At 43.9% G+C, this 15,379-nt stretch overlaps 1 protein-coding gene across 1 annotated transcript in view; it reads left to right on the forward strand.

Annotated features, from left to right (window-relative positions):
* The window catches only part of LOC142471214 (uncharacterized), a 56,827-nt gene extending 44,085 nt beyond the window's left edge, over positions 1-12,742 (forward strand). Inside the window, 4 exon segments of the mRNA XM_075578010.1 lie at positions 2,720-2,846; positions 8,283-8,396; positions 8,866-10,551; positions 10,554-12,742. Coding sequence (XP_075434125.1) covers positions 2,720-2,846; positions 8,283-8,396; positions 8,866-10,551; positions 10,554-10,633 — 2,007 coding nt within the window. The 3' untranslated portion in view covers positions 10,634-12,742.
* Positions 12,743-15,379: the final 2,637 nt, after the last annotated feature.

Consider the following 15,379-nt stretch of genomic DNA (forward strand, 5'->3'; position numbering starts at 1 on the left):
TGTACATGGAGAGATAAAGAAAAACCTCCATGGTGCAGATCAATGGTATAAAGGTAATTTTATGAAATACTAAAAAATGAGCACTTACAAGGTTAAAATACAATATTAGCGTTTATCACTTAACAAGTGAATAGGAGTGTTAAAGATGGTTGCCGCAGCTCACCGCACCGCCGACGTCCCGAAGTTGCTGTGTCACAGACTTTCCGTGGTTCCCTCTCCACCATGCAGTGTGGGGATCACCTCCAGCAGTATCTCCGGCGCGACACGTCCCTTCCGGTAGGCACGATCAGCTCCGTCGCGTCACTTCCGGTCCGGCACAGGATTGACAGCTCGCAGCACAATCCTCTCACTTCCTAGGCGGGTCCACTCTACGCGTTTCGCCAATAAAATGGCTGGCTTCGTCAGGAGTATGCTCGAAGCCAGCCATTCTATTGGCAAAACGCGTAGAGTGGACCCGCCTAGGAAGTGAGAGGATTGGTGCTGCGAGCTGTCAATCCTGTGCCGGACCGGAAGTGACGCGACGGAGCTGATCGTGCCTACCGGAAGGGACGTGTCGCGCCGGAGATACTGCTGGAGGTGATCCCCACACTGCATGGTGGAGAGGGAACCACGGAAAGTCTGTGACACAGCAACTTCGGGATGTCGGCGGTGCGGTGAGCTGCGGCAACCATCTTTAACACTCCTATTCACTTGTTAAGTGATAAACGCTAATATTGTATTTTAACCTTGTAAGTGCACATTTTTTAGTATTTCATAAAATTACCTTTATACCATTGATCTGCACCATGGAGGTTTTTCTTTATCTCTCCATGTACATTTGCACCTGATATCCAAGTCCTAGCTGCTTCCTGTCTGTGTCCAGAAAGACTCATCAGATTCCACTTATCCTGTCACTGCTTTTACCCTACTGACATCTTGTGAGTAGGCAGCACATAAGAGCCAAGCTTTAAATACAAGTTTCACCATTGTACTTTATTGTCTGCACTTAGTGTGTTTTTCTTGTTGTTTTTTCCCACATGCTCCCCCTGGGTTGAGAGAAAGTGTATCGATCATCTGGGACCAGCCAAGACAGTCCCTTCCAGAGGGTCTGAGCAGGGGGTTACAACTTTTAATATATATTTTTTCACAGTTGCGCTATTTTTAGTCACTTTAAATTTAACACTATTATATGTGTATTATATATTCATTTTATTATTAGTGAACACTAGTATTCTATTAGCGCCTGTTTTCACCATCACTTTGTCACATTACATGTTTCACATTAATAAACAGGATCATTTTATCTGTAATGTACAAATTATCCATCAAAATTAGAAATGAGATAACAAAAGTGCACAGAAATGTTGCTGTTTTATATTTTTTATCTTTCCATTTATTTTTCTCTGTAACCTATTTTTTCATGTTTGTATTTATTCTTATTTTAGCAAAAATGTAAAAACACATTTGACAGCATTTTCCATTTGTATAATCTTAATTTCACAATTTACAATGAATCATTAGGTAGTATTTAAAAACTTTTATACAGACTGATTTTGATGTTGATACTACTTTATATTTTAGCATCACATTATAACTTTTTAGCAATCTGCTGTAAAAGATGCTTCCCTAATAGAAGGACAGATAAATATATCAGGGATGTACTGATTGCAGTCTGAGATATGCCACATGTCATAGTTACATAGTTACAGAGTAGATGAGGTTGAAAAAAGACATAGGTCCTTCAAGTTCAACCTATGCTAAATTTAGACAACAGATACTTTATCCTATATCTATACTTATTTAGATCCAGAGGAAGGCAAACAAAAAACCCCAGTGTCATATCATCCAATGATATCTCAATGATATCCTATTATATCCAATGATATAAATTCCTTCCTGACTCCAAGAATTGGCAATCGGATTAATCCCTGGATCAACATCCTTCCCATGTATACTTATTTGGTATATCCCTGTATACCTTTCCCATCTAAAAAGATGTCCAACCTTTTTTTGAACAAATCTATTTTATCTGCCATCACAGTCTCCATGGGTAATGAATACCACATTTTAAGTGCCCTTAATGTAAAGAACCCTTTCCTTTGTTGCTGGTGAAATCTCCTTTCCTCCAACCTTAAGGGATGGCCCTGAGTCCTTTGTACTGCCCGTGGGATGAATAGTTCTTTTGAAAGCTCCTTGTATTGTCCCCAAATATATTTGTATATAGATATCATATCCCCTCTTAGACGCCTCTTTTCTAATGTAAATAAATCTAATTTAGCTAGCCTCTCCTCATAAGTTAGATTGTCCATCCCCTTTATTAATTTGGTGGCTCTTCTCTGCACTCTCTAGTTCCATAATGTCTTTTCTTAGGATTGATGCCCAAAATTGTACTCCATATTCAATGTGTGGTCTTACTAATGCTTTGTAAAGGGGCATAATTATGTTTACTTCCCTTCCATCCATTGCCCGTTTGATGCAAGATAAGATCTTGTTTGCCTTTGCAGCTACTGCATGACTTTGGGCACTATTGCTAAGCCTGCAAGCACTCCTAAATCCTTCTCCATCAAGGATTCCCCCAATATATCTCCATTTTATTTGTACAGTAAGTCGCCTTTATATTCTTGCATCCCACATACTTATTTGAACACTAAAAGGCTCTCAGAAATTAAAGAGGCAGCTCTGGTCCTGATGATTTTGTTCCCCTGCCAAAATACAACAATTGGAGAATTCTCTGTTTCAGGAACCCGTTGAGTTTGATAAAGTTGCAATTTACTTCTCCAAGAATGAGTGGGATTATTTAACAGAAGAACAGAAGGAACTTTACAAGGATGTGATGATGGAAAATTACCAGACCCTCAGGTCTCTAGGTAAGAAACAATTACCCTAAATATGTCAAATGAGAATATATATTTATAGTTAAAAAAAAAAATTACTTCCAGAACTACAGGAACTGTGTGTATATCTTTATTTATATACAGATGCAGCGGACGTTATCCGACAATTTATAGAATTGGTTTTCGAGACCTGCCTGTGATCCTCGCTAGTTTTGCCATGACAGACAAATGGCCCATTGGATTAACACAGCAGGGGTCCCGGCTGTGTGAATCCTACCGGGGTCTACTTGTCTGTAAGAGACGCGCAGTAAGAGATAGGCTGAATCAGTCGCTCCATCTACGCTCCTCTAACAGGCGATCGCGGGGGTAATTTAAATTTTACCATTAACCCCCTACTTCCTAAGATACAGGCCCCATTATGGGGTGCCGGTATCCCCGCCATGTTAAAATCCTGTGGGTCACGTGACCATAGGATTTTAACATTGAAGGAGATACCGGCACCCCATAATGGGGCCTGTATCTCGGGAAGTAGGGGGTTCCCGAGGCTGAAATCAACTTTGTTCAGCTCAGAAGACCCCCTGCTCCCTCATACTAGTATCAAACACCCCTCCCCCCAAAGAAAAAATCATTACCTTAGCGGATAGCTGCTAAGGTAATGAAGCTGCTTACATTTTATTTTTATTCATAGTGTGTGTGAGCAGGGAGTCTCCTGAACAGACCAAAGAAAATGAAAACCCATTAAAAATGTCAAAAAAACTATTGATTGGCACGGTAGCATACCCATGCCCTTTGGGCATGAGCTGCCACCACGCCATGCAATATACAACCTGACAATCACCAAAAGAATCCTCTAATAAAAACAGATTCCATTTTAATCTTATAAATGCCAAAAAACAATTGATTGGCACAGTGGCACACCCTATGCCTGGCAATGGGCAACCTGCAAAAAATAAATAAAGTACATGCATTAACTAAAAACCACATTGCATTGCCATAAAACAAAAAAAAGCCAAACATAACTATTGATTGCACGGTGGTGCCCGGAGTAATGTGCTTGGCTGCATCCAAGAATCTCACTCGATTCCAGCTTTTGGGGTATCCCACAACTCCGGAACACCGATACATAGACACATTCTGTGAAGACTTTCTCCTGCAAACCCACCCTGACACTTACAGCCTAGAAATCTCCTAGTCCCAGCACCCCAAGAAAGGCAAAACACAGAAAAATATTTAATGTTGCATCATTTGCACCCAGTCACATTAATGCATTTCTGACATCTACATCCAAGAACTGACACTCTAGGACCGCAACATACGGATCAGGGGTAACCAAGTTGGCTTAACCTTTATTAGTGAGCCTGGTTAACCCCTTCACCGTCACATGCATGTATTTTTTTTACAGGTTGCCCATTGACTAGCATAGTGACAGACCATGCCCACAGGGCATTGATGTGGTACTGTGTCAATCAATTGGTTTATAGGCTTTTTCGTGTTATGGCTGGGAATGCAATGTGGTTTTTATTTGATGCATGTACTGTATTTATTTTTTTGCAGGATGTATATTGCCTGGCATAGTTTCATCTCATGCCCACAGGGCATGGGTATACCACCATGCCAATCAATTGTTGTTGTTTTTTTGGCATTTTTAAGATAAAAATTGAATGTGGTTTTTATTTGAGGCTTCTTTTGGTGATTGGCAGGTTATATATTGCCTGGCATGGTGGCAGCTCATGGTGTGCCACCATGCCAATCAATTGTTTTTTTTTGGCATTTTTAATGGGGTTTTATTTTCTATGTAAAACTGTGTTTTATTTTGGTCCTGTTTTTTTTAGCTTTCCCATTTATTGCTATAGTGTTAAAGCATGCCCATATTATATGGGTGTGATGGTGAAGGGGTACCTTTGCCATGAATTAAAGGCAGTCTGTCTGGCTAGGTGCCCCTGAGTTATCAAATGTGGTTTTGAAGTGTCAGTTCTGCAGTCTAGGGCTATTATAAAATGTCTGAAATGTGCCCATGAAGAATAAGGGCCTCCTAACAGGGTTTTAAGGAGTTAATTGGTTAAGTATGCTTGTGGTTAGCGGTGAGCAGTGGAATTACAACACTGTATCACTAGCTAACAACAAGACAAGCGAAGGGAAAAGCCGAAACCACAGAGTCAAGTGAATACTTGACTTGCGGTTAGCTAAGTGGGACTAAAGTGTAGCAATGTAGGATGTAGTTAGTCAATTAAGATCAACTGAAGAAGTACGTCTGTGTTTATCTATCTGGGCGGGGAATCGCTACTTGGAGGTCCCGACCGCAGACGGGAACAATGTTTCAACCCACACGCCACAAAAAAGCCCTCACACAATTAACTCGGTAACTGGGGTTAGGAAGGTCGTAGCTTTCTCATTTTTTGTATGCAGAGGGTTTGAAGGGAATCATTTAGACTGATGTGATTTTATTATTTGAAACTTGAATATAAATGCATAGCTGGACATAGCCCTGGTTTAGGTAAATTAAAAGTTAAGTGCGCGGGGAGATTTACATGGCAGTCAGGAGGGACAGTGGATACATAAAAAATTCATCCTGCTAATTTGATTGTGGCGAGAGTGGGGTTAATCAGGCCCTTAATAAAGGTATTGTACCCAGCTGATTAACCCCAACACGTATTGGGAGTGAAGGGGTTAAAAGTATATGCATGACACTAATGTATATGCCCCTGTCCCAGCCTTTTATCACCATTTTGCAGGCTGCTCCCTGCCTGCTGTAATAGAAATAAATGCAAAGTATGCTACATTGTTTTTAGGCACAAGATGGCGTTGTGAGCGCCGAAGCCAGCGCTGATTGAATAAGTGTGGCTGGCGCTGGGAGGTCTGTTTGAAGTATGGGTATCCATTTCCAAGCATTCGACTCTGTAACCGCAAGTCACTTCAATAAGTGGCTTGCGGTTAGATTTTAGGTGGTTTACCGATAAAATGTATCCGTACCTGGTTAGCTCCCGTAACTTGAAAGGCAGAAAGTTTATTGCTGTGGGAAGTGTGTCAATTGACGTGAGAAGTAGGTGAACTTGGCTTCCCACCAGCAATCCTTTCAATTAAGCGGGCTAACTCAGGAACGCAGACAGCTGGCACTCTAATTTTTGGTGTGCAAGTCTAAATAAATAAACCACTCACACATATAAAAATTTCAGTTGTATTGAGAGAACAATCTCCAACCGGTAAAACAGTTTTTTCTGTGAGGCTGGGAAAATCCCTTTGGCATGTAAATATGTCAGGGGTAAATGAGCTGAGGGTATTTTCTTTCCTACACTTCAAAGACCCCTGTTCAGTAGGAGACTGTAAGTCTAGTGGAGTGCAGGGAATGCTCGTCTGGAGTGCATAGAATGAAAAGGCTCAGAGGTCCAAAGTGTGAAAGTGGCCGGGATGTTGCTGAGTGCCAGATCCCGGTACTCAGCATGACACTTTCACACCTTGGAGCAAAATCCCAGGCCAAGGGTCGCCAGGAATGGGGTGTACCCCAGGTATGCTAAGTCGCATGGGTGTCAAGCTAACATATGCGCAGTGCAAACAGGAAAGCCTTTTTACCGGGTTTTGCAAACTACGGGCAACTCGGAGATTGGTGGGTTAAGTGTTCCCACAGAGGGGATTGGACAGGCATGCTAGAGATAGGTCTGTAAACCCTATAAAACTGCCAGCCGAGCTATCCCCGGGGTGATTCATGATGTAACCAAGCTTTGCACAAGATTCTGTTCGTGTACAGCGGTAGCGATACCAGGACACAACGAGTTAATAACATTGCAACCAAGGATTTACAACAAACTCCGGAATTCGTTAGCCCTGTGGACTCCCGGACGAATTCTTACACTGGCGACACACTTTATTCGAGCTTGGCTAGTCCCACGAATTCAGGTATACCCGGGTGTATTGAGGTTTGTGACTGTTTTCTGCCCGAGTGCATTGAGTTATTTTCCAAGCAGGGATTGAAGCATTTTATTCCCGCTGGCTGCAATACTGCACAGTATATATATATATACTGCATTACAATTCATGAATTTATGCCATCTGGTAGACACGCGAAGCATTGCAGCCTATTAAATCCTAATCATTATCATTTAACAGATCAGCCGCCCATCAGCCAGGCATGAACCCAGGCTGGGAAGGCAAATGCAACGGGGCTTGTCAGAGGTGAGGAGTGGCGCATTCCAGGTATCTGCCAGGTACATACCGGGTATTTGCTCGAATAAAGTGTGTCGGTGCAGTATAAACTTCTACGAAATTATTTGTTTGGTGGAGTTATTAGATTGGCAACTTGCGATCTAGCCAAACAGACTTTAAACAGAGGCTGCATTTCTTGCGCTTTCTTGCAAAGGACAATTTATTTTGTTTCCCCATCCCAGTAAGTGTTGTATTAAGTGTATTCTGAAGCTGTCGTGTGCTTGTCTATCAAGGAAATAAATGACAATTTATTTTGCCTCTTTGTCGTGTTCAGACAAGAATCCCAAAAATATAAAAAGTATTGATAAGTTCTGGTCCACCGTGACAATGAGCAGGGTGTCTACTGAGCTGAACCGCATTGATTTAAGCCTCGGGGATTCCCTGCTTCCCGAGATTCAGGCCCTGTTATGGGGTGCAGGTATTCCCGCCATGTTAAAATCCTCTGTGTCACGTGACCATCCTTTTACATACCGTGGCCTATATCTCAGGAAGCAGGGGGTTCCCGAGGCTGAAATCAAATTTGTTCTGCTCAGGAGACCCCTTGCTCACGCACACCATGAATAAAAATAAAATGTAAGCAGCTTCATTAGCTTAGCAGCTATCCGCTAAGGTAATGATTTTTTCTTTTGGGGGGAGGGTGTTTGATACTAGTATGCGGTAGTAGGGGGGTATTCTGAGCTGAAAAAAGTTGATTTCAGCCTTGGGGACCCCCTACTTCCCACGATACAGGCCCCATTATGGGTATCTCCTTCAATGTTAAAATCCCACGGTCACGTGACCCACAGGATTTTAACATGGCAGGGATACTGGCACTCCATAACGTGGCCTGTATCTCGAGATGTAGGGGGTCCCCAGAACTGAAATCAATGTGGTTCAACTCCGGTGACCCCCTGCTACATTACTGTAGTGTTAAAAATGTTAATAAAACCCCTGTGGTCGCCTGTTAGAGGCGCACAGGTAGAGTGACTGATTCAGCCTATCTCTTATTGCATGTCTCTTACAGGCAAGTAGACCCCGGCAGGATTCACACAGCAGGGATCACCATTGTATTAATCCCATGGGTCATTTAGTCTGCAATGGACCTTCTCAGACCACCACGCACTATAGTGCATCATTCAACCCGATAAATTGTCGGGTAGCACCATCCTTGTACATTGCACTTCACAGCAGTAATACAATAAACTTGACATCATAATATAGCAGATAAGGGAAATAAGATTTGTTTTATAGTGCAAACACTAAATATATACATGTCTCCCCTGACATGTACAGGATCGGTCAATGTGACGCCTAAAATTGTATCAATGATTGAGCGCGGAGAAGAGCCATATATAAGGGGTCTCCAGCAGTATAAGGAGAAGGAAAGTCCTACAGTTAGCAGCACTGGTGAGTAATAAACACTTTAGTGGTGGGTACTCTAGGAACAATCATTATATAATATTATTCATACATATCAAACTTGATCACAAACAAGCATATCTGCCAATCATTTCTAATTTTCTTTTCTAACTTTATTATTCCCATAATAAGGTGGCGATATATGTGGTACGCAAGCTTCCTGATTGAGTTTTTATTGTATATAACTCTGGTAAACAATATCCTCACAAATAAAGTTTATTGCAATTTTGAATGATTTTCTGCACATCTAATTGGAAACAGTTACTGAGTACAAAATATGTAACACATTTTGCAATGTGTGTGGTGACTCTTTACAATCTTAAACTAAATCTGACATTTGAAAATCATTTTGTCTGTCATATGTTAATCCATTTCTTTATTCCCATTCCCCCCCACAGTGATGAATTCATGAGCTGGAATTCCCCTGAACTATATCCCATTTTTCTCTTTTCTGCAGATTGTGTTATGAAAGATATCAATGCAACCCATATTTATCAAGGAGAAAATTGCATTAGTCAAAATATGCCAAGCCAGAGTCTGAGAGAGACTGTGAGCATTAATGTTAAGGAATCAACCTCACAGGAAGAAGGACATCTCACATATGCTAACATTTATACCATCAGAGAAAATAAAAGGATAGAAAAATCATTGACTCCTAATACAAAGTGTAACAAAGGAAACACTAATGCAGGAAAAGTTCCCAAGAACCTGTCGGTACATAGCTACACATGCTGTGAATGTGCTAAAAAATTTAATAATGAGTCAGCTTATAGAACTCACCAAAGAACGCACACCACAGAAATGCTGCATAACTGCACTGTATGTCAGAAATGCTTTACTAGTAACTCATGTCTTGTTAAACATCTGAAAATTCATGAAGGAGAAATATTATCTGGCTCTGACTGTGGGAAACATTTCTGGTATAAATCTGCTCTTGTTACACATCAGAGAATTCACACAGGAGAAAAATCATTTGTATGTTCTGAATGTGGGAAATATTTTATGAAGAAGAAATCTCTTGTTAGACATTCAAGAATTCACACAAGAGAAAAATCATTTGTATGTTCTGAATGTGGGAAATGTTTTATCGAGAAGGCACGTCTTGTTTCACATCAGAGAATTCACACAGGAGAAAAACTATTTGTATGCTCTGAATGTGGGAAATGTTTTAACCTGAATTCAAGTCTTGTTTCACATCAGAGAATTCACACAGGAGAAAAACCATTTGCATGTTCTGAATGTGGGAAATGTTTTACCCATAACTCTGCTCTTGTTAAACATCAGAGAATTCACACAGGAGAAAAACCATTTGTATGTTCTGAATGTGGGAAATGTTTTACCCATAACTCTACTCTTTATAAACATCAGAGAGTTCACACAGGAGAAAAACCATTTGTATGTTCTGAATGTGGCAAACGTTTTGCCCATAACTTTAATCTTGTTAAACATCAGAAAATTCACACAGGAGAAAAAACATTTGTATGTTCTGAATGTGGCAAACGTTTTGCCCATAACTGTAATCTTGTTAAACATCAGAGAGTTCACACAGGAGAAAAAACATTTGTATGTTCTGAATGTGGGAAATGTTTTAACCAGAATGAAGCTCTTGTTACACATCTGAAAATTCACACAGGAGAAAAAACATTTGTATGTTCTGAATGTGGGAAATGTTTTATCGAGAAGGCATCTCTTGTTTCACATCAGAGAAGTCACATAGGAGAAAAACCATTTGTATGTTCTGAATGTGGGAAATGTTTTGATCGGAACTCTGCTCTTGTTAGACATCAGAGAATTCACACAGGAGAAAAACCATTTGTATGTTCTGAATGTGGGAAATGTTTTACTCAGAACTCTGCTCTTGTTACACATCTGAAAATTCACACAGGAGAAAAAACATTTGTATGTTCTGAATATGGGAAATGTTTTATCGAGAAGGCATCTCTTGTTTCACATCAGAGAAGTCACATAGGAGAAAAACCATTTGTATGTTCTGAATGTGGGAAATGTTTTCCTCGGAACTCTGCTCTTGTTAGACATCAGAGAATTCACACAGGAGAAAAACCATTTGCATGTTCTGAATGTGGGAAATGTTTTACCCAGAACTCTTCTCTTTATAAACATCAGAGAATTCACAAAAGAGAAAAACCTGTTCTGAATGTGGGAAATGTTTTGCAAATAAGTCACATCTTGTTAGACATCTGAGAGTTCACACAAGAGAAAAATGATGTTTGGTCTAAATGTCGACAATGTTTTGCTCACTCAAGTTTACTTTGTAATATAGAACTCTGAAAATTATTGATTTCATTTTTGTAAAAAAAATCTTTAAACTGTTATGAAAACATAATACATTTCTTGTAATCGTGAGGAATATTTTGCTTTTTATTATTGAACTTAGAATAATGTAAGGAAAGTGTGGAACTTGTATTGTTTTGTTTAAAAAAAGTATTATTGAAAATTCCTTATAAGATCATTTTTGAAGTGAAACTTCTTTGTGTTGCCCGCTGCTCGACGCACCTGCACAGTAGGACTGTGATGGTGAGGGGTAACCAGGCCATTAATAAATGTATTATGGGGGCGTGCCGATGACGTCGACCAGTGCAGTCGGGTGAAAGGAGAGCTCCCGAGACCCACTCGAATAAACATAAAAAACAGACCTTTTTCGTCCGGATAAAAACCCCAAAAAACCTCCCTCTAGCCTCCTGATAACACAGGGATGTCTACCAAGGGGAAGAACCAACCTACCCAAGGGGTTGGGAAGTATTTTACCCCCGCGAAACAGCACTCAGACACAGGAGGAAAAAAACAAGATGGCGGTTCACCGCCGGGAACACGAGGCATGCAAGGCCGCACAGATCCTGCAAGCCCAGCTACAACTCCCCCCCCCCGGACGGGGGCATCACAAAAGAATTCCTGGAGGAACTTCATGCTAAACTGCAGAGGACTCTACAAGCTAACCTCAAAGAAGCGGTGTCGCAATTAAGCAGGATATCCAGGGCCTCCAGGAACGAACCACTTCGCTTGAAACAAAGCTTGAAGAGGCCCTGCAACACCAAAATGACGCGGATGAAGAAATCATCCGACTCGGCCGAGAAATCCATTCCCTCCGCGACGGCCTGGAGGATCAAGAAAACCGGGATCGCCGTCAGAATCTACGGATCCGAGGCATCCCGGAGACGATCCTACCAGGCCACCTGCGTGAATATGTGACAGACTTCTTCGTCTCCATCTGCGCAGAAATCGATCAACGCGATCTAGAAATCGATAGGGCGCACAGAGCGCTAGGCCCATGATCCGATGATGCAAACCGACGGAGAGATGTTATCGTGAGGCTCCACAGTTACACCAAGAAGGACAAACTCATCGGAGCATGTCGCGTGCGGGACAACATCATGTTTAGAGGAGAAACACTCCAGGTCTATAACGACCTATCGAAGCAAACGGTGGATCGCAGGAAAGACATGCGCCCTCTAACACTGCTCCTCCGAGATAAGGGCATAAAATATAAATGGGGATTCCCCTTTAAATTGGTCATCAACCATAAAGGGAAATACCTCTCTATAAGACATCCCGACGACATGGAACCCCTAGCGAAGACCTTGGGCCTGGCTCTGGACCCTCCTGGATCGTCCGACTTAACTGGAAATCGATCCAGCGACAAGGAGGACCAGCCGACAAGGACCTCGGAGAGGATCGCGGAGAAGCGACACCCCCGGGAGAATTGAGGTAACGGATATTCTACGCACCTGCTCAGCCGCCCTGAGAGAGCCTGTCTGCATCCCGATGACAAAATGGCGGCGCGCGTGGCTTAACTTCCCCAATCGAGTTACTGAAATTCCGCAGCGACCGCTGTCCCTCCTGCGTGGCGCATCCTCCTTCGACTACCGCCTCAGCACACGAACCTTCAGGACGGGTCTGCAGAGACATCGAGCACCTAGCTTTGGAGAGTATCCCGCGCTGAGCCTCTCACCGCCCCCCCTCGGCTGAGGGGGGATTGAGGCATCCACGGAGCCCGCGAACAGAAGCAGACCCTGCCTTTCCCGGGAAACGAGTAGAGGGACGACCGAGCCCCAGGACAATCCTTGTCCCAGAACGCTACAACCCGCGGATGATCCATAAGGGACAGGGTCTGTAATGTTGTCCCATACACACACCTTCCCAGTTCGTTTTAACCCTGTTACCCCAAGTTACACAGTCCTCTTTGGGCCGCAAGTAGCGCAGAACGACTGACATTGAGTTTGCTCTGCTTTAGATAAGGACCCCCTCCATTGACCTTCCCCCCCCCCTTCTCCCCGTCTCCCCCCCCTTCCCCTTCTCCCCGTCTCCCCCCCCCCTTCTCCCCATCTCCCCCCCTCCCTTCTCCCCGTATCCCCCTCCCCTACCTCTCACCCCCCCCATCCTCCCCCCCTGTCTATCCTACCCTCCATACCCTCCCACCCCCCCCCCATAGACACCCCTCCCACTCCCCTCTCCCCCCCCTAAACGGCGACCCCTCACTCCTCAACCCGAACTCACCTTCCACCTTCCCACCCCCACCCCGATGATAACCCGTACACTCAAATCTATATTGAAGGACAATAACAGGACAGAAGACACACGACAAGCTCAGTTAACCGGAAAGACAATCACAGTGGAAATGCTTTCTCCTTTTTTTTTCTCCTTTTCGTTTTAACTTTATGTACTACTCCTTATCATCTGAATGTTATTGATATGTATTTCTCATGTAAAAATAACCACCTGTATTCAACGAGAATTGAAGAACGTTAGAACTAAGGATATAACCCCCCCCCCCTCTAGTCCCATCCCCCCTCAACTACTGATCACTCCCCGCCCACCCCCTCAAAGTCCCCAGGCCTTTCCTAATATGGCTAAGTGCATGCAGGAAGCGCTAGCTCTCTGCGGCTTCTCCAGAACCCCCTACGCACTGTAACAGGGCCATGTGTAACCATAGCTACTCCACTTAGATAAGGCCTGACAAATCGCTATGATTAGCTAGGATACACACCGATGTGTTTAGCGCGCTCTCCAATAAAAGCACAATAGACAAAGTCTATCAGAGGCCCACTATAGAGATGCATCCCCCCCACCCTCACCCCACCCTGACCTCTCCTCTCCCCCCCCCCGGTCCCCTTCCCCCCCTGTCCCCTTCCCCCCCACACTCACCCTAACACTTCCCGAACCCCCACAGCTTCCCTACTCTCTCCTGCCCCCCCAACAATCTGCTGCTCCAGGCCTGGGTAAATGCTCAACCTACGGAGGGCTGCGATAGGGAAGCACACAATGAGAGATCACAAGACTCCCCAAACACTATGCCTATAGTCACCGCGAACATCCCTACGCATAAGAGGCATAATATACGATGACGGGCTCATACTCACATACACAAGACTACCCGACCACCCCCCCGCTCCTGCCCCCCCCCCCCCACCCCTCCCTGTACCCCCCCCCAACCCCCTGCATACACCCCTCCCCCCAACCCCCCCAAGCAATTCATCCCATTCCTGAGTCGTCCTCGTTCTCACCCCTACCCTCCTCGCCCCCCTCCCCCCCCCCACACTACTGCCTTAAGCTGCCGCAGCTAAAAAAACCTGAGGAGAGTCCTCTCCAGTGAGAACAGCACGGGAGATCACATGGTCTCCTAATTATAGAATATGCTACCAACTCTACATAAGGTGTACAATATAGGAAGACTGATAAACACTCATCTACACAATGTACTCCGCTCTCCCCCCCATACCCACCCCTCCCCCCCCCCCTACCCCCTACCCCGTCCCCCACAACCCTGCAGAATCTGCAGCACGAAGGTTTCTTTTTGACTCCCAAACAGGAAGGGTAAACAATTGAACCATTGATATGACTAACATGCTGGAATTACATTATTGTAAAAATGTGCATTCTATACCCCCCCCTCTCCCCCCCGCCCTACCCCCCTCCTCACCCCTCTTTCCCTACCTTTACCCACTCCCTCCCTCCCCGTCTGCTCTACCCCTCCCTATTACTATTAAAATATATATATTAAAAAAAAAAAAAAGGGGGGGGGGGGAATTAAAAATAAATTTTAAAAAAAACATCTCTCGCCCACGCTCCACCCCCCTAGACCCAAAATCCCGTCTCTATTTCCCAACCCTCCCCTAGGGACACAACAAAAGTAGTAACCCACTCCAAGCCCCCAAATAAATAAATAGCCGCTCTCCCCTGTAAGACCACAGGCCCCAAATTTTCTCTTCTCGTAGAAAAAGGGACCACTACGCCTGATACGGATGACAACAGAGATACCCAAGGGTCTCCTCCCTGCCCGAGACTGCTAGAGGTCATCACCGGACCCGCCCCCCAAGGGTCTTAAACCCTACAAGCCGGTCCGTAGTTCAGACCGGATCTCAACCTTTACGACTCTTTCAGAGTCGACTTTCTTTCTCCCCACCTTTCCCCGCTGTTACTGTCCCAGCGGGCTCCCCCTCTTACCCATCCTCTCCCCCCTGCCCTTCCCGGCTGAGAATCCCTAACTTTATAAATAATTAAAGAACACCCCAAAGCTTGACAGAGAGTAAGAACCCTCTAGTTAAATTCGAATCCACATCTTCCTGCTTAAAAGGGAGACACCTCACCAACTAGAGGAAACTTAGAGCCCATGGCCCATCAACAAGCACTAAAAATAGTGTCCCTGAATGTCAAGGGCCTAAATAACAACAGAAAACGTAGGCTTGCTCTTCAGGATATAAAAAAGTCTGGTGGCGATGTTGTTTTCCTCCAGGAGACCCATTTTACATCTCAGGATCCACCTAAAACATTTCAACAAACTTACCCGATGAGCTATTTCTCATCGTTCAGTAGTAAACGTAGAGGGGTTGCCATTCTGATCCGTCAGGGCACCCCATTTAATTTAACAAAAATCATGGCAGATCCAGAGGGAAGATTTATTGTGGTCTACGGTTCACTTTCGGGTTCTGCAATCGCCCTCGTTAACCTCTATGCTC

Source organism: Ascaphus truei, chromosome 20, assembly GCF_040206685.1.
Source record: "Ascaphus truei isolate aAscTru1 chromosome 20, aAscTru1.hap1, whole genome shotgun sequence".
In the NCBI taxonomy this organism is placed as follows: Eukaryota; Metazoa; Chordata; class Amphibia; order Anura; family Ascaphidae; genus Ascaphus; species Ascaphus truei.